This window comes from Zingiber officinale, chromosome 4A (assembly GCF_018446385.1).
Source record: "Zingiber officinale cultivar Zhangliang chromosome 4A, Zo_v1.1, whole genome shotgun sequence".
Lineage (NCBI taxonomy): Eukaryota > Viridiplantae > Streptophyta > Magnoliopsida > Zingiberales > Zingiberaceae > Zingiber > Zingiber officinale.
In genome coordinates this window covers 75746670-75768774 of record NC_055992.1, presented here as the reverse complement: position 1 = coordinate 75768774, position 22105 = coordinate 75746670, and the positions used below count along the sequence as shown (strand labels likewise).

Sequence of the window (22105 nt, the reverse complement as noted above, 5' to 3'; positions counted from 1 at the left end):
TTTGGTATTGTCAAGCAATGAAACATGTTCTCTTTTCATTGAAAAACAGGAAGAAAAGTTAGCTAATAGTTTTCAACAATGTTTTCTTTTCTAGTTTGTCAATAAAATGAAGAGCATACCTCCATGGTAACACATTGTATTTTGTAACGCCAATTGATGACACAAGAACAAGCCTCTCAAGAGTAGGAGGAAGTGCCAAAACAAGGTTCCGGATTCCTTCCCAGTCTTCAAATGAAGCAACATTATATCAATTTTAAGAAAGGCATTGGGTATTTAAAGGTTTTAAGTAATTCCTATGCGAAAAGAAAAATTATATTAGCTAATTGCAGGAAACATGAGTCCAATCTGATTGGAATTAAATATTTACAACTAGAGAAAATCTAGGCTTGTGGCCATCTTATTTGAAATTTTCATGAATTGGGTTACCAAACCTCATCTTTATTGTTGCTGAACCATAAATACAAATTCAAATTCAGCACTGATTAAGTTTCCTTTTCAGAGATTGAGAAAGTGCCCTTTACGGTTATGGAGAAGAGGACAGACATTGATCCTTTATCCAGCATTACCCTCATATAGTTGAATCTGGAACATGTACCATCCTTGTAATCTCTGTTAGTTTAAATACCTTGCAGTTAGTTTTTTTTCCTCGTTATATTCTGAGGAAAATATGTTCACTAGCTTTTTAATCACCCATGACAAGATATCTAACCTTGTCGCTTACTTTGCATCACAAATTTGAGTCCTATTTAGCAATTGATTGCCTTTAGGATTCTATAATAGGCTTAGATAAGTTAAAAACTGATCATGAAGCTAGTGACTGCAAGTAAAATTCCTGATGGAATACTGTGGTAAAAATCAAGATGGATGCAGAAACAAACTATTCTTACCTACTCGTTCAGGGGTGTTATCTCCGTCCCAACGTTTTGAAGGAAAAGCTGTAGTTCCAGTACAGCAAATAATATGCGTCACTCCCTACGAGACAAGAGTCCTAATATTTGAAAAATTCAATAAATAGGAGCAAAAATGAGTTTAGGACCAAAATCTTAGACAAAATAGAGACGAACATCAAAGATAGTTGGATCTAAGTCATTTTGATTTCTTGTGTCACCTTCACGTACCTGTTGCAACAATTTATTCAATATGGAATAAATGGAAACAAAATGAAAAGTGGGGAAATTTAGAACATTGTGCTGACCTCTTAGAAGAAAAATTGATCACAGTACCTCAAGAGTGTTCTCATCTTGCAAACCAAACAAAGATATTGCTTTTGAAGGATCTCTAAGTAGCAAGCGTGTCTTAATATTTCTACTAAGCAAGGATGCAACAACTAACTGCCCTGCATGCAATTTATAGTGATCAATGAGTTGAATCAGCACATGGAATTTCAAGTTGATTTGGTTAAATCTCATAAGTATTAGAATTTAGTATCATTTATAGATTTCATTGGAGGAATAAGATCAGTTTCACTGACCTCAAACAGTTGGGACTCATGTTTGGTTATTTTGATTGGTGATATGGTTAAATGCCAAATGTCAAACCATCCATGTGAAAAGATTCTAAAATAAGCAAGAAGTTGCACACAATAAAAGAGAAAATGTAGAGTAAAATCAGAGAAAAGGTTGTTATGCCTGCATGTTGAAGACGTTAAAGCGGGAAGAAAATAGAATTTTTTTTTCAATCATTCCTTCCTTCTAAATCACTTGGTGAACTCTATACTTGGGAAGAATTCCACTGAAGATAGTGTGCTAAACTAACAAAGGCTGCAACATGTCATTCTTCCATTTTACTGAGATAGATGTAAAATATCAATCATCTCTCTGATTGACGGCAATACCATTCCTAACCTAAGGGCATCCAGGAGACCTACCACACACTCATTTCCTTGCATCCCAAGGCATGAGCCTGTTCCTGACCAACATGAATTGTATCATTCCCTGGACAAGCCTTTTGAACTTTATTAGATTAAATCAACTCCTTCAGAGAAGTTCAACAAATCACGAGGTCCTGATGAGTTGACAAATAATCTTACAGCCTATTGTGTGATCTTCAATCATCCTGCATATACAATTATTTGGATGATCTCTACCACAAATGAGTCAACCTGCAAATATTCAACTATCCATTTGTGGTCCTTGTGCTCAAGAAATATGGTGCAACACATCCATGAGATTTTCATTTTAATAGTCTAACTTATTCATGTTGGTTCATGTTGTTGGAGAAGGCCTAATGCCCAATTGACAGCTACACAATATCATGGACCAGCATGCATATGGATTCTCTAAAGATGATTTTTACATGAGCTTAATACAAGTACGTGGATTACCCTGCAACAACACAATTTCAGTTTACTAACCTGACCAATTTGTCTATCTCATAGACTCTTTGCATTATAAGAATGTAAATTATCTCATGTATTGTTGTTTCAGTATCATAATAAGTCACAGAATATATTTCTCCTTTTTTACCAACTTTCTTTTGCAGACTTCTTGCAATGTACGAGGGCAATATATGTTGCATTGAAATCAATTTGTTCAAGGAATTTGATACATAACAAGGACCAATGGATCAATATTTCTCAAGGAATTTGGTACTTCGTAATATGACCACTAGTGGCTCATTATCAACTTGTCATCTTATTTCCTTGTTTCTTTGATTGGTTATGCAACTTCTTTCCACCCCTCCCCCTTATCATGATTGCACTGACCATTCAACTACATTCTGTGAGATATTGTATCTTTTTGGATATCTAGTTTTAGATGGAGAATAAAACTTAGCCACTAAAATGTCATTCATTCATGCAAATGTTACTGGCTAAATTTCATCGGACAGATTGTCAAAAGGTAATTTAGTTCTAGCTTCTACTGATTATAAACTAGAAAACTTTTATGTCGTATTTATAAAAGAATGCTTTGGTCACATATGGCTATCTCATCTGAAGAGCTTTAGATATGGATTAATTTGTTAGAAATAGAAAGACAAATAGAAAAGATGAGAGAAAGTAGATGAAGAATAATTCTCCTTAATATGGAGGTTGAGCCTGCTATTACATACAAGATGAATATGTCAATCCTACAGAATTTGCCAATTATAATCATAAGTATGGCATGGAATACTATATCCATAAAAAGCCTAATAGACCATATTTATGCATATAGCATAAAATATTATGTGTATGGAAAGCTAATGGACCATATTCTATTTTTGTTAGATTGATTTCCAATTTTAATTGATCCTCGTTATACCCTTCCAACGCAGTGGGAGGTAGGAAATCAATTTCTACATGTTTGATGTATGGAAGATAGAATTGGCAACATGATAAGTCGCCCCAATATTGTTGCAACAAACTTTAAGTGTAGTAATCGTAGACAAGCGCAACTCAGAGAGCAGAGACTAGAGTCAAATAACTTTAAATGTAGCATTAGCAATAGCATTAAATTTTGCATCGATGTTGGAGCGAGATACCACAAGTTCCTTTTTGAAGTGACATGAGATTGAATTTTTATCAAGAAATATAGCCAATTCACCAATGGGTATTCAATCTTCAAAAAAACTACCTAAATATGCATCATTATGTAGGTGCAGCGGAGGGCAGCAAGAGGGGGGTGAATTGCTGTAAACAAAAAAATAAACTATACCCTCCTCGGATTTCAACTCAGAAAAGTAATAGTAAAATAATAACAAAAGAAATAGAAATTAAACAGAAGACAGGAATTTACCTGGTTACAACCAAGGAGGCTGTTAATCCAGGGCAATGAGAAGCGCACTAAAAAGAATCTCCTTTACTGAAGGCGGAGAAGCCTTTTACACTTTGGAAGCTTAGAACTATTGCTAGGAATGGCTACACGTTGATTGCTTGAGTTGTTGTTACTTTCCTAGCTCCAGGGGCCTTTATATAGGTCCTGGAAATCTTATCCCGAAAGTCCAAGGCGCCTCCAATAAGGTTCAAGGCGCCTCCAGCTCGGTCAGCGGATAAAACTTTATTCGCAGCGCAAACGGTCAAACTGACCTGGCTCAAGGCGCCTTAAACAAGCCTTTCAAGGCGCCTTCAATGTTGAAGGCGCCTTCAATATGTTTTAAGGCGCCTTCAATATGTTTAAGGCGCCTTCAAGGTTCCTGCTACAGTAATTTCTGCTACAGTAATTTCAACCTCTTTTGACTCCTTTTCTTCTTCGCTTTGACTTCCGAAGCTCCGTTCTTTTGGGTGATTCAGGCCAACCGAAATAAGGCTCACCCGAACCCAATTTCCGGCCTTCTCCTCGAGCAGCCTTCCGTCCCGACTTAACGTCCCTCGAACGCCGCGCACGCTCTTCACGCCCACCGGAGTACTCTTCCGCAGCTCTCTCGTCCTTCGGACGCACCGAGCCCGTCGGCTCCCTTCCCATGTCGTCCTTCTCGCTAGCTGCGTCTTCCGCTCGACTTCCTGTGCTCCTAAGCTCCTGCATACTCAGACACAGGGATCAAACACAACAGGACCTAACCAACTTGGTTGATCACATCAAAACTACCACGGGGTCTAACACATTATTGACATTTAGCTCTCATATCAAATGGCAATATAAAAGAATACCATATAGAATAGTAATAAAGTAATTTTTTTTAACATCTTCATAATATTGGTCAGTAGCTCCATATATAAATTGGATACAAGAAAACTTAAAAAAATATACAATAGCCAAGAAAAATGCTAAGACAACAATGAATAAAGCAAAGAATAAAACTTTTGGACGATTATATCAAAAATTAGATACAAAAGATGGGGAAAGAGACATTTATAGAATAGCTAAAAGTAGAAAAAGGAAGACGATCTTATCCAAATAAAATGTTTAAAGATGAATATAATAAGGTACTAGTAAACGATGGAGGAATAAAAGAGCGGCAAAAGAGGGCATTTTCATCAATTTTTAATGAAGGTTTAGGTGACAAACTTAACTTAGGTAATTTAAGTAAGTCAAATGAGTATAGAAATTTAAATTTTATTGTAAAATTCAAACTTCATAAATAGAACAAGCTTTAAATGGGATGCACAATGAAAAAGTCGTTGGACCAGATGATATTCCGATAGAGGTATGGAAGTGTTTAGGGAAACAAGGTATTTAATGGCTTACAAAATTATTTAACATAATATTGAAAAAAAAAATGTCTGATCAATGGAGGGTAAGTACTCTAGTTCTCTTACATAAAAACAAGTAAGACGTATAAAATTGTACAAACTATAGGAGTATTAAACTAATGAGTCATATCATGAAACTTTGGGAAAAAATAATAGAAAAAAAATTAAGGAGACCACGGTGACCCAAAATCTATTTGGGTTCATGTCGGGAAGGTCAACAATAGAAGTTATACATCTTCTTAAGCAATTAATTAAAAAATATCGGGAGCAAAAACAAGATCTATACATAGCATTCATTAACTTAGAAAAAGCTTATGATAGAGTCTCATGAGAAATTATATAGAGAATTCTAGAAAAGAAAGGTGTTAGCATAACATATATTGAACTAATTAACGATATATACGAGAATGTAATGACTAGAGTAAAGGTGGAGTAACTAAAGCATTTCCAATATAAATAGGGTTACATCAAGGAACAGCTCTAAGTCCCTTTTTACACTAATTATGAACGAACTCACTACACATTCAAGACACAGTACCGTGGTATATGTTGTTTGCAGATGATATTATTTTGACAAATGAAACACGTAAAAGAGTATATACTAAACTAGAATCTTGACGAAAAACCCTAGAAGAGAACGGTTTTAGGCTTAGTATAATAAAACCAGAATATATGGAATTTAACTTTAGTAATATTAGACATAATAAAATAATTATTAAGATAGGAGATGATGAGTTGCCCGGAACCGGGAGGTTTAAATATTTATAATCATTTTTGCAAAACGATAGAGGAATTGAGAAAGATGTCTTACATAGAATACAAACAGGATGGTTGAAATGGAGGAAAGCGTCGGGTGTTTTATGTGACTATAAAGTACCTCTAAAACTTAAAAGAAAGTTCTACAAAACCGTAGTTAGACCTGCTATGTTGTATAAAGTTGAATGTTGGACTATGACTCGAGCACGAGTAAACGATGCAAGTTGTAGAAATGAAAATGTTAAGGTGGATGTGTGGACATACTAGGATGGATAGAATAAGAAATGAGAGCATTAAAGAGAAAGTCGGAGTTGCATCTATTGAGGAAAAACTCCGAGAGACACGTTTAAGATGGTACGGCATGTATTTAAATGACTAATAAATGCTTTAGAAATTAACATGCATATCAAACGAGGAAGACCAAAAAAGATTTGGTTATCAATAATAAAATAAGATAAAATTTATTTAAGTATAGATGATGATATAGTTGAAAATAGAGTTCAATGCCATAAAAGGATCCATATAGCCGACCCCATCTAGTGGAATAAGGCTTGGTTGTTGTTGTAGCCGCATACATAAATTGGCAAGCATGATGTTTATAAAGACAATATCAAGTCGTGTAATGGTGATATACAACAATGCTCCGAGCATTATATGGTTGTAGAATATGTCATGGAGCTACTAATTGTGATTCGTGTAAAGATAGAACATGACCCATCTATTTTAATTTGTTAAAGTAAACTCAAACTCAAAGATGTATTTGCTCTAAGAGAGAATACACCCTTTTAAATGAGGAATAAGTTCAATGTTAAGGAAAAAGTGAGTATTGCTTATATCTCAAATGGGCAATTCTCAATTAAGATAGTGGAGTAGATCATTTATTTTCTTTATATCATTGTTCTCAATTATTAGAATATCATCCACATAATTGAGAATGTAGTTGATGGCACATCTATATAGAAGAGGAATCAATCTCAGAAGCAAAAAACCCTTAAGTGTGTAGCCAAGTGGTTACAAGATGAAACTATACTTGAGGGGTTTAAATAATATATGGATTTCTGAGCTAGCTAATATATGATAGAAATTTAGATGAGTGAACCCAGGTAATTGCTCCAACAAAGCAATTTCTTTAAGAAACATTTAATTGTCATATCAATTAGTTGGAGCTGATAGCTATAGATAATAATAGTTTAACAATTGTAATTTAATAACATGACAAATATTCTCATTAAAGTCAATATCTAATTGTTAGCAAAGTCCTTTTACTATAAGTTGAGCTTTTAGTGCTCAAGAAATCTATCAGCTTGATACTTAAGTAGAAGACCTATTTTAAACTGACAATGTCTTTGGAGACAATTTTAAGGAATTAGATTTCGGGTGTCATTCAAAGGAGAGCATCAAACCTTGGGGCCATTGTTGCACACCAATTTAAAACTCAAACTTATTGTGTAAAGAGAATCATTTTGATGGAAAATGTTAACCTAACAAAGTTCTTAAAAGAGGACATTGTTTAACACCTTGAGGGAAATGCTCATATATGTCCCTAAGGGGTAGTAGAGTGCATCGAGGGGCATGGGCATCATCATTATCTTATGTGGGAGACAAAGGGGCAAGTAGACAAAGTGATGAAGAAGATTGTGAAACCTCAATAGTCGATGAGCCAAGAGGAGTGGTCTAGTTAGTTTCATAGAGTGATGAGATTGAGATGGACCATCATGAACTTTAGGGCAAGGTTTAAAATCTCGACCCGTGCCAAGGTTTCGGTCCTGGACCGGAACGATACGGTTTCGGTATCGTATCATGTCGTGCCGATACTGTTTCGGTATTTTTTTATTTATATATAGTAATTATTAGATAAATATATTTATTGTATATAATTTAAAAATAAGTTGTATATTAATTTTATATAAATTCTCAATTATTGAACAACTTAATATGGTTAGAAAAAATAATTAAATATAGTTTTCTTAAAAAAAAGTTGATCTATGAATAACTTGAATTAAAATTGATACATCATAATATGTTACCTTATTAATACCAAAAGGAGTGGCGTGAATCAGATGGAAGCATTGGTTCTTGCGACATTCTGCTTAGGTCAACTCCATAGTTCTCCAATGACCAGATTAAATAAGCATCCCATGACATGCAATATTGATATTGATTTCTCCACATGTTCACATCACTGGATGTTGGATTTGAACTGGCACCACTGAAATCGGAACGGGTACAGGTACAGGCACAGGATAAGGATAAGGATAAGCATACGTCCCCGAGCTCTGGTATTACGGATCACCATATAATGCATCAGAGTTATAATAAGAAGGTTGCGAGTATGATGAACTTCGACTAGAATCAATTTCAGCTAAACTCTCCCGCATATCTTGATAATTATGAGCTTTCTTTTGTTTGTCACCCTTATATCGACGTTGATATTGAATAGTACTATCTCTAGCTCCATGATTATCATCTTGAGTTGCATGTGTGTAATCTATCTCACATGTCCATGGCTCTAGTGCTAGAGTAGGGGACATAATTTTTACCACTAGATGCATCACCACTGTCATCACTTCCATGAGTACTTGCACTGCTATCAACATCACTATCCTCATTTCGAACTTCTCGTCGGACTACAGTGTCAGAAGGTGATGATGTTTCATCACTGTCATCATGTTCTTGCTCATCAATTGCATCGAGTGGATTTTCTTTAATTCTAAATTGACCCTTTCCCATAAAAGCAGGAGGTTTGCCTTTTTCTTTCTTTTTAGTAAAAATTGCAGGAGCTTTGCCTTTGCCTTTATCTATGGACTTTGGTTGGGTTTGTGATGTTTGAGAATGCCTAGACCGAGATCCAGAAAATCGAAATTCTTGATCAAAAGCTTCATCATCTTCTTCCTCATAGATATCTCCTCTAGCTTGTATTTTTTCAATCTGTTGAGTAAGAAATTGAGATGGTCGTGGTGGGTCTCCTGCTTCATCAAGTAATGGATTCTCAGCCTCAACAGCGCTCCACCAATCCATCATTAGATTATTCTCAGTTTGGACAAATCCAATATCAAATGGGTCTACATCACCAGACTCTTGTTCTTCATTCTCTTCTGTTATTGCTCTTAGTTGAAGACGCATATTATAATGAACGTAGACCATCTTCTCCAAGCGACAATAAGAAAGACGATTTCGTACTTTTGTATGAATGAGGGAGAAAGTTGACCAATTTCTTTCACAACCGCTTGAAGACGTTGTCTGTGAGAGAATTCGTACTACAATCTTTTTTAAATTTGGAGCTGATCCTCCATATTGTAATCACCACTCAGCTGTAAGATAAATAAGAACAAAATTAAAACAATTATTTATATTTGTTGACAATAATTAGTAATAATTTTTACTATATTTACCTGCATCCATTTTATATCTGCATGAAACTGCAATAGGATCGCTAAAAGAACCATATGCCTCTCGAAATAATCGACTTTCATTAATAGTCTCCGCAATTAATTCTGTGTTTGTATGCAGTCTTGATATTACATGTCTGAGGGCCACTAATAAATCATCATTTGTGCCAAGATTATAACGATATTTATATGCCGGATTGAGATAATAGCCTATAATAATTAAACATATATAATTATTAATAACAATATTAAAAATTCGTTATCATTAAAAAATATATACCAGCCAAATGAATAGGTTTTCCCATTTGATCATCCCATCTTGTAGTGGTTATATCAATGTAATGTTGATACTTGGTCAGTGATTGTAGACGCCTCTTAATTTCCTCTTTTGCTTCATGAATTAGGTGGTAAACGTTGCCCATTTGTGGATTCTTGTCCATATCAACTTTACGTAGAACAACGTACAATGGTTCTATTGCTATAAGAATATCTGTGATATAGTCCCAAAATCTGACCGACATAATAATTTTTTGTACCTCCTTACCTTCAGTCGTGTTAGAATATCGAGAGGCTTCCCAATCCTCAGAAGAGAACATGGCCTTTAATCCGACTTTTTTCTGATTCAACGATTTTAACAGTAGAAAGTGAGTGGCAAATCTAGTCGCTCCTGGTCGCAGAATCTCCCCATCAATAAATTTCCTCATTAATCCATGAACCCAATGATGATTATAGATGAATTTTGTTAAAGATTGACCTTTTTTCACTACCTTCTTCACTATATCGATCTTACCGATATCTGCCATCATCAAATCGATACAGTGTGCTGCGCATGGTGTCCAAAATAATGTTTGATACCTTTGCTCCAATATCTCTCCAGCCCTTTTAAAGTTGGCACCATTATCTGTAATCACCTGTACTATATGTTCTACACCTATCTCGTGAATTACACTATCCATCAAACGAAATATGTAGGATGCATCATGATACTCTGTAGTTGCATCAATAGATTTATGAAATATCACCTTTCTATTGCAATATAGTAGAAAGTTGATGATGCTCATCCGTGTAGGTCCTGTCCAGCCATCACACATCAACGTAACCCCGTATAAGCTCCATTGTTTCTTGCATGATAGGATCCAAGTCTTGATCTCCTCCACTTGTTCATCTAAATATGGACCGGCAATTTCATATGCAGTCGGAGGTTGAATACCAGGACCAGATTTTTGGATGTTGGACACCATGCTACGGTAGTATGTGTTGTTTGCTGCATTAGGGGGAATATGATTAAAATGGAAAAATTTAGCAATACTTTTATCGATTGATTTCTTCTTCTCTTTTGAATATGCATCATCAATCCTAGTCTGTTTGCTAGCTTGGTCTGGGAATGCTAGTGGATCAATATCAGCAATATCGACTGCACGTCTTCGTCCCATAGAAGGAAAAAAACGACCAATACCACCTTGTGTTGAAGGAATACGAACACTTGCACTCCTTCCTAATGTTGATGCAGTAGTTGAGCCACTTCCACTGGCACCAGAGCCACTTCTATGTCGCATATTTTGCTCATAGTCATATTGAGCTCGAGAGGCATTAAGAGCTGCTAAAATGTCTTCGTCATTTGGAACTTCACCACGACCTTCCATTTCATCATAGATTGGTTCTTTAGAGCTTCGACTATCAACAAGTTCACGTTCTCGTTGTTGTTTATACTTTAATGTCTTTTTGCCATCAAGTTCCTCTTTCATTGCACGACGAACTTCTTGAGAAACTTTTGGACAATTAAAAACATCCGGATATCCACCAGCAAGATGTTGTTTTAGGCGTGTGACCCCGCCGCCGCGTCCAATCATATCGCAATGTAAACATTGCCAATGGAATCGATTTTCTAATCGACGTGCGTGTCTCCAAGCTGGATCATGAGATTGTTGTTTGGGTGTCATTGCCTATGCATTATAAAAAAATTAAGAATAATACACATTTCCCGGTAATGATCATCATTTTATAACGTTAAGAATATATTTATCATTGTAAATTTACAAATTAAATATATAAATTATAAAGAGCCACTTTTTAAAATTTGAAACAATCTCCTAAAAATATTAATTCACCTTTCTAAATTTAGAATGATCAAAATTGCATAAAATTATAAGTGTTTTATTAGGAATCATAAACATGACACATACCTTTATCAAGATTTTTAAAATAAAAGACTTGTAATATTTCTAAACATATTACAAAAGTACAAAAGTTAATATTCATGGATCCAAATTTTAAATTAATTCTAAGATAAAAAAATATTATCTATAATAAATATATAAATTAACATAAAGATGTTACTTTATATATAATAATTATACAAATTAATTAATTAATTAATTATTATTTTAAAAATATAAAATAATAAAAATATCAAAATATAAATTTAATTTATTAGTTTTTTTAGAATTTTTATTTTTTTAGAATATTAGAATATAAATGATAAATCTGAATTTTTATTATTTTTTTAAAAAAATTAAATTAAATTTTAAATAAAAAATATTATAATATATATATCTGAATTTTTATAATTTTTTAAAAATTTTAAACAGATTTATTATAATTTTTTTTAAATTTTTAAATACAATTTAAAACATTAAAAATTAATTTTTCAGAATAATAATTAAAATTTTGATTTTTAAATATATTTTTTATATATTTTAATTTTTATTGAGAAAATTTAATTAGGATTTATAAAAGCCTATTTGGAATATCACGCCTACCTTAGGAATTGTTATAAATCTAATTTATAATTTATTTTCTTAAACGCACCGCACCGCACCGCACCGCACCGCGAACGCGCCGCGATCACGCCGCGGGGAGCGATCACGCCGCTCGACAACGGCGGATCGCAGGGTCCGGCGACTCCTACGGCGCCGCCACGCGACGGGACGAATAGGGGAAACCGTACCTCTGCCGTTGCTCGCCTCGTCGCCACCGCTGCTCGCCTCGCCTCGTCGCCACCGCCGCTCGCCTTGCCTCGCCGCTGTCGCTGCTCGCCTCGCCTCGCTAATCGCTCTCGCTGGTACGTTTTATAGGGTTTTTGCGCGCGACAGAAGGAATCGATTCGGTTCCTTCTGTCATGCGATTTATCGATCGCGAGTGTCGCTTGTGCTAGCGCGCATCAACGCGTGTATCACGCACCGAAAGCACAACTCCACGCCCGCGCGTATCACGCGCCGAAATCATTGAGTGTCGGGTGGCGGTTTCGAGCGGGCGACGGAACGGTAAAAACCATCTATGCCGCCCGGCACGAAACGGCACCTTAATCCTTGCTTTAGGGTAAATGGATCATAACTAGAATGTCATCTCCTTCTGTAGTAGTATGTATTGCTAGGGAAGCAACCCTTTGTAAATCTAGTGCAATATCGGGTTATATCATGAAGGTGCCACCACTCTCCGGAGAGGAAGTTGATGGAGTTGTTGTTGTAAAGTGAAGAGGAACTTATCAAAAGCAACATGCCAAAAAATATATATTTGCCCGCACTTATATATATAGATAACCATATTCATGATGCAAATTTTTATAGCAAAGGAAAATTCAATATTATGAACAATGTTCAAGTTTGTATTTGGAATGGTTTCAATGGACATTTTATCATGTGGCACAGTAGGTACGATTGTTGAGATAGATTGTAATAGTGAAAGCATCATCCCAATATTTAAGAGCAGCAACTATATGATAAAGAAGGTTACAATGTGAAGTAATGGTAGAAACTACGTTTTCCAAAGAAAATAGTTGCCATTATAGAGTTTGATGGGCAAATCAATAGGCATTCATTGGCAAGGAAGATATTTGCATCATCATGGATGTTGATGTGGTCGCAATAAGAGTTGAAGAAGAAATTTCACATATTTTTCTTTCATTTCTCTCCTTTTTTTTTACATTCAAGAAAGAGTAAATCTAGAGAAGCATCAACACAGTTGTAGATGGCAACCAAGGGTCACTCTAGGATGTTGGTGAGGAGCAATGTGCTAAGGAGAGCAGCTAGGTATACAAAAGAAGATACCTTCAAGGATTGTTATCATAGTGACAAATCTAAGACTAGGAGGTTAATTGTATCTAAGCACACGGAGAGGTCGTCGATTGAGAAGACAAGATGCGATCTTCATGTTATAGTGATTAGGATCAAGGCTCCAATGCCATATTAGGAATTGAAAAACCAATAGAGAAGAAGATAAAAATTGATGAAGAATAACTTTGCTTCATATGTTCTTCCAAAAACTGAGTATGCTATATTATATACAAGATGAATACATCATATATGAAATTTGATAATTATAATAATCGAAAGTATGACATGGAATATTATATCTGATCCGGATATGTGAGGGGGCCAAAGGTAATTAAGGGAAAAGAGGAAGGGCATTGTGGAGATTTGCCCTCAATTAGGTTTTGGGTTTTTAAGTGGAGGCACTGTAGCAGCCAGAAGGAGGAGGGAGGTGTTTTCGTGGTTGTGGGTGGCCGCCGCCAGGGAGATCGGGCAAGAGAGGCTACCTTGGCCTTCTCCGATGCCAGCACTGTTCGACGCCGGCAACTCTTCGCTCTCATCCCCGCCGCCGGACTCTCCTTCCTCCTCCTGCTCCTCTGGACACTGGGATCTCTCGCACGCCAGCGCCACCATCTTGTGCACTCCCCTCGACACCTCTCCTCCTCATCCTCTCCGGCACCAATCACCATCCGGCCGACAGGGATTGTCTTTGCTCTTCTCGCCCTTCTCTTCATTCTCGATCTGGGCCACAATCGGCTGAGACATGCCGCCGCCGCGAGGGAGACGCACCACCTCCTTCTCCCTCACCAGATATATGGCGTAGCCGTTTCCTCCTCCTTCCTCCGGCGCCAACGCCGCCAAGGAGCAGCATCGTCGCCTCCCGTAGTTGCCGCGGCCGCCCTCAGCAGTAGTCACTTCCGGCAAAGCGCTGTCGCCTCCAGCAACCATCGCTATAGCCGTCGTCACCCTCCGAGTATCCATCAGCGGAGGGCTCAGGTATCGTGTTATGCCTATCTTCCGGCCTGCGAGCCAAGAGTGTATTCGGCCTTCGTGCCACTGTTGTATCCCGGTCTGCGAGCCGGTAGAGTGTTCGGCCTTCGTGCCGCGATTGTGTTCCGGCCTGCGAGCCAAGGTTGTAGTCGGGCAGTGCATCATCCTACGGATCCATATCGCGTCCGGCTCTAAACCACTGGAGCCAGCTACTCACCGAGCGGACGTTTATCTACTATTCAGAGCCGCGACGACTCGGTCAGTATCCCGATCAGCTCATCCACCTATCCGAGGGCGCCACCCCGGGGCCAGGGTACGTCTTTGTATTCATTTTGTACTTATTTTGTTGTCCTATTATTATGTGGATGCTTATATGTTCGCGGGACCTACCTCGAGCACCGAGGTACCAGGGATCGGGGCAACCCGATCACTGGTTGCAGATGTTGTTGACCAGAAGATATCGGACGACTTGGTCAACACAGGAGACAGATCACCATCCGGGTCATAGGGATGCGGTCAACCTTCCAGACACGTCATTTCGGCAGGTTCGTCTTCTCAGCTTCCCGACAGGATCAAATTGGCGTCGTCTGTGGGAACACACCTGGTCTGGAACGTGAAGACGGACGACCCGAAAAGTTCCGCCATCCTCATGGCCTTGATGAGTTTCGACGAGTATATCGTATCTTCCTCACTCCACGGGTATTCGGGAGTTGAGAAATTGAGTCAGATCCTCTATTGGTCGTCAGGTCAATTTTTTCGTTATCTGTGCTCTTTCAGTTATATAATCTGCCCTAGTTCCTCGATTGAGGACCCCCGAACCGATCGGCCGGGCGTATAAGCCCCGTGTCGATCAGTCGAGCATATATTATCCGAGCCAAGGGCTCCATGCCGAAGACCCCGTGCCAATCGGTCGGGCGTATATTATCCGAGCCACGGGCTCGATGCCGAAGACCCCGTGCCGATCGGCCGGGCGTATATTATCCGAGTCAAGGGTTCGATGCCGAAGACCCCGTGCCGATCGGCCAGGCGTATATTATCCGAATCACGGGCTCGATGCCGAAGACCCCGAGCCAGTCGACCGGGCGTATATTATCCGAGCCAAGGGCTCGATGCCGAAGACCCCGTGCCGATCGGCCGGGCGTATATTATCCAAGCCACGGGCTCGATGCCGAAGACCCCGAGCCGGTCGGCCGGGCGTATATTATCCGGGCTCGAAGCCGAAGGCCCCGTGTCGATCGACCGGGCGTATATTATCCGAGCCACGGGCTCGATGCCGAAGACCCCAAGCCGGTCGGCCGGGCGTATATTATCCGAGCTCGATGCCGAAGAACCCGTGCCGATTGGTCGGGCGTATATTATCCGAGCCCGTCAAGGGCTCGATGCCGAAGACCCCGTGCCGATCGGCCGGGCATATATTATCCGAGCCACGGGCTCGATGCCGAAGACCCCGAGCCAGTCGGTCGGGCGTATATTATCCGAGCCAAGGGCTCGATGCCGAAGACCCCGTGCCGATCGGCCGGGCGTATATTATCCGAGCCACGGGCTCGATGCCGAAGACCCCGAGCCGGTCGGCACGGCGTATATTATCCGGGCCCGATGCCGAAGACCCCGTGCCGATCGGCCAGGCGTATATTATCCGAGCCACGGGCTCGATGCCGAACACCCCGTGCCGATCGGCCGGCCGTATATTATCCGAGCCAAGGGCTCGATGCCGAAGACCCCGTGGCGATCGGCCGGGCATATATTATCCGAGCCATGGGCTCGATGCCGAAGACCCCGAGCCAGTCGGCCATGCGTATATTATCCGAGCCAAGGGCTCAATGTCGAAGACCCCGTGTGGATCGGCCGGGCGTATATTATCCGAGCCACGGGCTCGATGCCGAACACCCCGTGCCGATCGGCCGGGCGTATATTATCCGAGCCAAGGGCTCGATGCCGAAGACCCCGTGCCGATCGGCTGGGCGTATATTATCCGAGCCACAGGCTCGATGCCGAAGACCCCGAGCCAATCGGCCGGGCGTATATTATCCGAGCCACCGGCTCGATGCCGAAGACCCCATGTCGATCGGCCGGGCGTATATTATCCGAGCCACGGGCTCGATGTCGAAGACCCCGAGCCGGTCGACACGGCGTATATTATCCGGGCTTGATGTCGAAGACCCCGTGCCGATCGACCGGGCGTATATTATCCGAGCCACGGGCTCGATGCCGAAGACCCCATGCCGATCGGCCGGGCGTATATTATCCGAGCCACGGGCTCGATGCCGAAGACCCCGTGCCGATCGGCCGGGCGTATATTATCCGAGCCAAGGGCTCGATGCCGAAGACCCCGTGCCGATCGGCCGGGCGTATATTATCCGAGCCAAGGGCTCGATGCCGAAGACCCCGTGCCGATCGGCCGGGCGTATATTATCCGAGCCAAGGGCTCGATGCCGAAGACCCCGTGCCGATCGGCCGGGCGTATATTATCCGAGCCACGGGCTCGATGCCGAAGACCCCGAGCCAGTCGGCCGAGCGTATATTATCCGAGCCAAGGGCTCGATGCCGAAGACCTCGTGTCGATCGGCCAGGCGTATATTATCCGAGCCACGGGCTCGATGCCGAAGACCCCGAGCCGGTCGGTCAAGCGTATATTATCCGGGCTCGATGCCGAAGACCCCGTGCCGATCGGCTGGGCGTATATTATCCGAGCCACGGGCTCGATGCCGAAGACCCCGTGCCGATCGGCCGGACGTATATTATTCGAGCCACGGGCTCGATGCCGAAGACCCCGTGCCGATCGGCCGGGTTTGAGTTATGTTTGAAGACCGTCGAGCGGCGACGTTAAACTCTAGAGTCGAACCGGCGACTATAAAAACCCCGGCTTGAAGACCGTCGAGCGGCGACGTTAAACTCTAGAGTCGAACCGGCGACTATAAAAACCCCTGCTTGAAGACCGTCGAGCGGCGATGTTAAACTCCAGAGTCGAACCGGCGACTATAAAAACCCCGGTTTGAAGACCACTTCATGGACCAGCTTCGGATATTTTATCTCCCCGTTCGGGGTCGAGTGACATCTATCTCCCTCGTTCGGGGTCGAGCGGTCTTCACTGGTCTCGGACCAGCTTCGGATATTCTATCTCCCCGGTTCGGGGTCGAGTGACATCTATCTCCCCCGTTCGGGGTATAGCGGTCTTCACTGGTCTCGGACCAGCTTCGGATATTCTATCTCCCCCGTTCGGGGTCGAGTGACATCTATCTTCCCCGTTCGGGGTCGAGCGACCTTCACTAGTCTCGGATCAGCTTCGGATATTCTATCTCCCCCGTTCGGGGTCGAGTGACATCTATCTCCCCCGTTCGGGGTCGAGCGGTCTTCACTGGTCTCGGACCAGCTTCGGATATTCTATCTCCCCCGTTCGGGGTCGAGTGACATCTATCTCCCCCGTTCGGGGTCGAGCGACCTTCACTGGTCTCGGACCAGCTTCGGATATTTTATCTTCCCCGTTCGGGGTCGAGTGACATCTATCTCCCCCGTTCGGGGTCAAGCGGTCTTCACTGGTCTCGGACCAGCTTCGGATATTCTATCTCCCCCGTTCGGGGTCGAGTGACATCTATCTCCCCCGTTCGGGGTCAAGCGGTCTTCACTGGTCTCGGACCAGCTTCGGATATTCTATCTCCCCCGTTTGGGGTCGAGTGACATCTATCTCCCTCGTTCGGGGTCGAGCAGTCTTCACTAGTCGCGGACCAGCTTATCGGATCTCATATCTCCCTTGTTCGGGGTCGAGCCAGCTACAATGACCACGGACCAAAGTGTCCACTGGTTTTGGACCAGGATATCTCACGGGCTCTATGCTCACTCGGCTAAAGACTTTCGCTTCTGTGCGTCTTTGATTCCCGGTCTACACTTCCGATCAGCTCACGGGTGATGCGGCCATTCAGCATCATCCCATTCAGTACCACTCGATTGTCAGGTCGACATTTCATGATCGCCTGTTCGATATCCTATGGGCTGCTCGGTCAGCACCCTCGTAGCCATCCGACCGGTATCGCTTGACCGTCCGTTCGGCCAAACGCTTGAGCTAGGTCGCACGCTCAACATCGTCCGCCCGATATCTATCCACCCGATCGACATCCTTCTGATCACCCATTTGGCATCTTCGCAGACGCGGGCTAGGCATCGCTCGTCCGCTCGGTCTACTCGTTGTCCAGCGTGTCGCTCGATCTACTATCCTTACACTCGTCACTCGCCTGTTGTTTTGCTGCTCGTTTGATGTTTATCGTTCGCTCGACATCGGGCCGGTTATCGACTTGATCCGCTCGGCATCGTTGCTATCTCAGGCGACACCGTTGTTATAACGACCGCCCGCATGGCAGTGTACATTGTGTTCAACAATTTGACTTTGGTATCGAGAGCGGTTCAGCCCTTTGCGATGGATTGTCCAGTCAGTCGGACTTGCGCCTCCTTCGACTAGACTTGAGGGGGAGGCTTGTGATCCGGATATGTGAGGGGGCAAAAGGTAATTAAGGGAAAAGAGGAAGGGTATTTTGGAGATTTGCCCTCAATTAGGTTTTGGCTTTTTAAGTGGAGGCACTGTAGCAGCCAAGAGGGGGTTTTTTTCGTGGTTGTGGGTGGTTGCCGCCAGGGAGACCGGGCAGGAGAGGCTACCTTGGCCTTCTCCAATGCCAGCACTGTTCGATGCCGGCAATGCTTCGCTCTCGTCCCCGCCGCCAGACTCTCCTTCCTCCTCCTGCTCCTCTGGACACTGGGATCTCTCGCACGCCAGCGCCACTATCTTGTGCACTCCCCTCGACACCTCTCCTCCTCATCCTCTCCGGCACTGATCACCATCTGCCCGATAGGGATTGTCTTTGCTCTTCTCACCCTTCTCTTCATTCTCGATCTGGGCCACAGTCGGCTGAGACATGCCGCCGCCGCGAGGGAGACGCGCCACCTCCTTCTCCCTCACCAGATATATGGCATAGTCGTTTCCTCCTCCTTCCTCCGGCGCCAACGCCGCCAAGGAGCAGCATTGTCACCTCCCGTAGTTGCCGCGACCGCCCTCAACAGTAGTCACTTCCGGCAAAGCGCTGTCGCCTCCAGCAACCATCGCTACAGCCGCTGTCACCCTCCGAGTATCCATCAGCGGAGGGCTCAAGTATCGTGTTATGCCTATCTTCCGGCCTGCAAGCCGAGAGTGTATTCGGCCTTCGTGCCACTATTGTATCCCGGTCTGCGAGCCGGTAGAGTGTTTGGCCTTCGTGTCGCGGTTGTGTTTCGGCCTGCGAGCTAAGGTTGTAGTCGGACAGTGCATCATCATACAGATCCATATCACGTCCGACTCCGAGCCACTGGAGCCAGCTACTCACCAAGCGGACGTTTATCTACTATTCAGAGCCGCGACGACTCGATCAGTATCCCGATCAGCTCATCCACCTATCCGAGGGCGCCCCCCTGGGGCCAGAGTACGTCTTTGTATTCATTTTGTAACTATTTTGTTGTCCTATTATTATGTGGATGCTTATATATTCGCGGGACTTACCTCGAGCACTGAGGTATCAGGGATCGGGGGGAACCCGATCACCGGTTGCAGATGTTGTTGACCAGAAGATATCGGACGACTTGGTCAACACAGGAGACAGATCACCATCCGGGTCATGGGGATGCGGTCAACCTTCCAGACACATCATTCCGACAGGTTCGTCTTCTCAGCTTCCCGACAGGATCAATATCCATGAGAAGCCTAATAGACCATATAACATTACATCTATAAAAATTATTTATAATTCATTGTCAAATATAATTAATTGAAATTAACTTGAATTCTATTTTGCTCGATTGATTCCAATTCTATTGACACATTTTACATAATAGCCTGCAAAATAAATCTTCATGCTATCTTCCAACATATTAAAGAGATTGCCAAAAATTAAAATTGGTTGGTAGAGAGGCACCATATTATTTCTTTACAAAATAAGTAAAATTTCTTTCAACTTAAAAGAATTTTCAAAAACTAAAACAACAGGAGTTGATAACTACATTGATTTATTGAGCATATGGAAAACAAATGGAGAATAATTTAAAATAGAAAGGTTGATAAATAAGACTTACGAAACTTTATGTAATCCATCAGATAATGTAGAAATATTAGGAGAATGAGAGGGGCTTACCAACTCCACCAGAGGCACCGATGACGAGCACCAGCTTGGAAGAAGAATAAGAAGGAGACTGTTTTTGGGCCAAGACTGAGGTTTGGTTGTGTTGCTCCTCCACCGCCCCAACCACCTGCCTCCTTCGGCGGGCGACGCCCATGGAAGCCGGTAGCAAAGTGCATCCACAAGCGGCGAGATTGGACGGGAAAGGTAGGATTGGAGGCTGCGTTGTTACCTTGTGGGCTTTCTCAAATACAGAGGATGAGCACGAAGGGAGGCGAGCGGAGAGGCTGAGAGCCATGGCGGCGGCGTGGGAGGGCGTGATTGTGACTGACCGCTTACTAGAGCCCAACCGTTTTTAATTGATTTCCACTTCTTTTTTAAAAAAAAAAAATTTTCTAGAAAGTGCTCTTAACCGTTTGGGATAATAAACCAATGGCACTGGCAATCGCCAATTTCCTTCCTTGATAGAAAGTAGATTTCAAAGTGTTGGCTAATCAAATCTAAAATTGTATGCTAAAAATAATTTTAAAACTTCTAAACTTTTTTTTTTTAACAATTTAACCATATTATTATTTAACAGTGAAAAAAAAACCAAAAAAATAAAGAAGTCCTATGATTTGAAATAACAAAAAAAGAATATGATAAAATATTAAATGTTATGTTAAATTATATGTTAGAATAATTAATTAATTAATCAATCTAGTAGTAAAAGAGTGTTAGTATTGATGGATATTATAACATCAATCATCTCATTAGAAAGTATAGGGTTCACATGTTACATACATATTATATTAAAATATTTATTCTCTTATCTTCATTTTAACATTAACACTTATAATAATTCACATGTCACATACGCATTATATTAACATATTCATTATCTCACATTCATTTTAACATTATGTTCTTATCCGAAAATATTGAAGAATATTAGCTGGGGATGTGGCCTCTGGGTTGAATGCGTGCAGATCTCGCTCCACTCTACAATACAAGAAATGTCAATGTCTGGCCAAGAAGGGGTCCCCGGTGTTGGCCTTCCGATGCTCAAGTCAGTCATCGGAAAAATGGAAGAAAGTGACGTAACAGTAAACACAAGCGTGAATAGTGAATAGCGCGTACCTCCACCGATGTATGGACCCCTCTTTATATTGTTGGTGCAATATTCTCTAGGTCAAGGTTGACCTGGTTGACTGAGCTTGAATTGGTTCAAGCTCGAGTCTTGATGTTTGGGTTTCAATGTTTGACAATACATGGAGACAAGACATGGAGATTGCAGGTGCAATTGTTCAAGTGGTGAGATTGTGAAGGAGAGTCAAGTAGGTCAAGGTTGACTGGATACTTGACTGGAAAATTCTAGCGAGTGAAGCTAGGTGAAAGTCCCGGTGAGTAAAGTCGGGCAGCTGGAAAGTCCTAGTGAGTGAAACTAGGTGAAAGACCTAGTGAGTGAAGCTAGGCAGAAGGAAATCCTGGTGAGTGAAGCCAGGTGAAAGACCTAGTGAGTGAAGCTAGGCAGAAGAGAAATCCTGATGAGTGAAGCCAGGTGAAAGACCTAGTGAGTGAAGCTAGGCAGAAGGGAAATCCCGGTGAGTGAAGCCAGGTGAAAGACCTAGTGAGTGAAGCTAGGCAGAAGGAAGTCCTGGTGAGTGAAGCCAGGCAATTGGGAAAGTCCTGGTGAATGAAGCCAGGCACGAGGAAATCCAG

General features: G+C 42.0%; 1 protein-coding gene across 3 annotated transcripts in view; it reads right to left on the bottom strand.

Moving 5' to 3' along the window:
- The window catches only part of LOC121970005 (uncharacterized protein At2g37660, chloroplastic-like), a 50124-nt gene extending 29390 nt beyond the window's left edge, over positions 1 to 20734 (bottom strand). For all 3 annotated transcript variants that reach the window (XM_042520389.1, XM_042520388.1, XM_042520390.1), the window contains exons 1-5: positions 20420 to 20734; positions 1224 to 1336; positions 1065 to 1118; positions 888 to 972; positions 120 to 225 (exon numbers count right to left, since the gene is read on the bottom strand). In XM_042520389.1, the coding sequence (XP_042376323.1) occupies positions 120 to 225; positions 888 to 972; positions 1065 to 1118; positions 1224 to 1336; positions 20420 to 20702 (641 nt within the window). In that variant the 5' untranslated portion in view covers positions 20703 to 20734. The remainder of the gene's footprint in view (positions 1 to 119; positions 226 to 887; positions 973 to 1064; positions 1119 to 1223; positions 1337 to 20419) is intronic.
- Positions 20735 to 22105: the final 1371 nt, after the last annotated feature.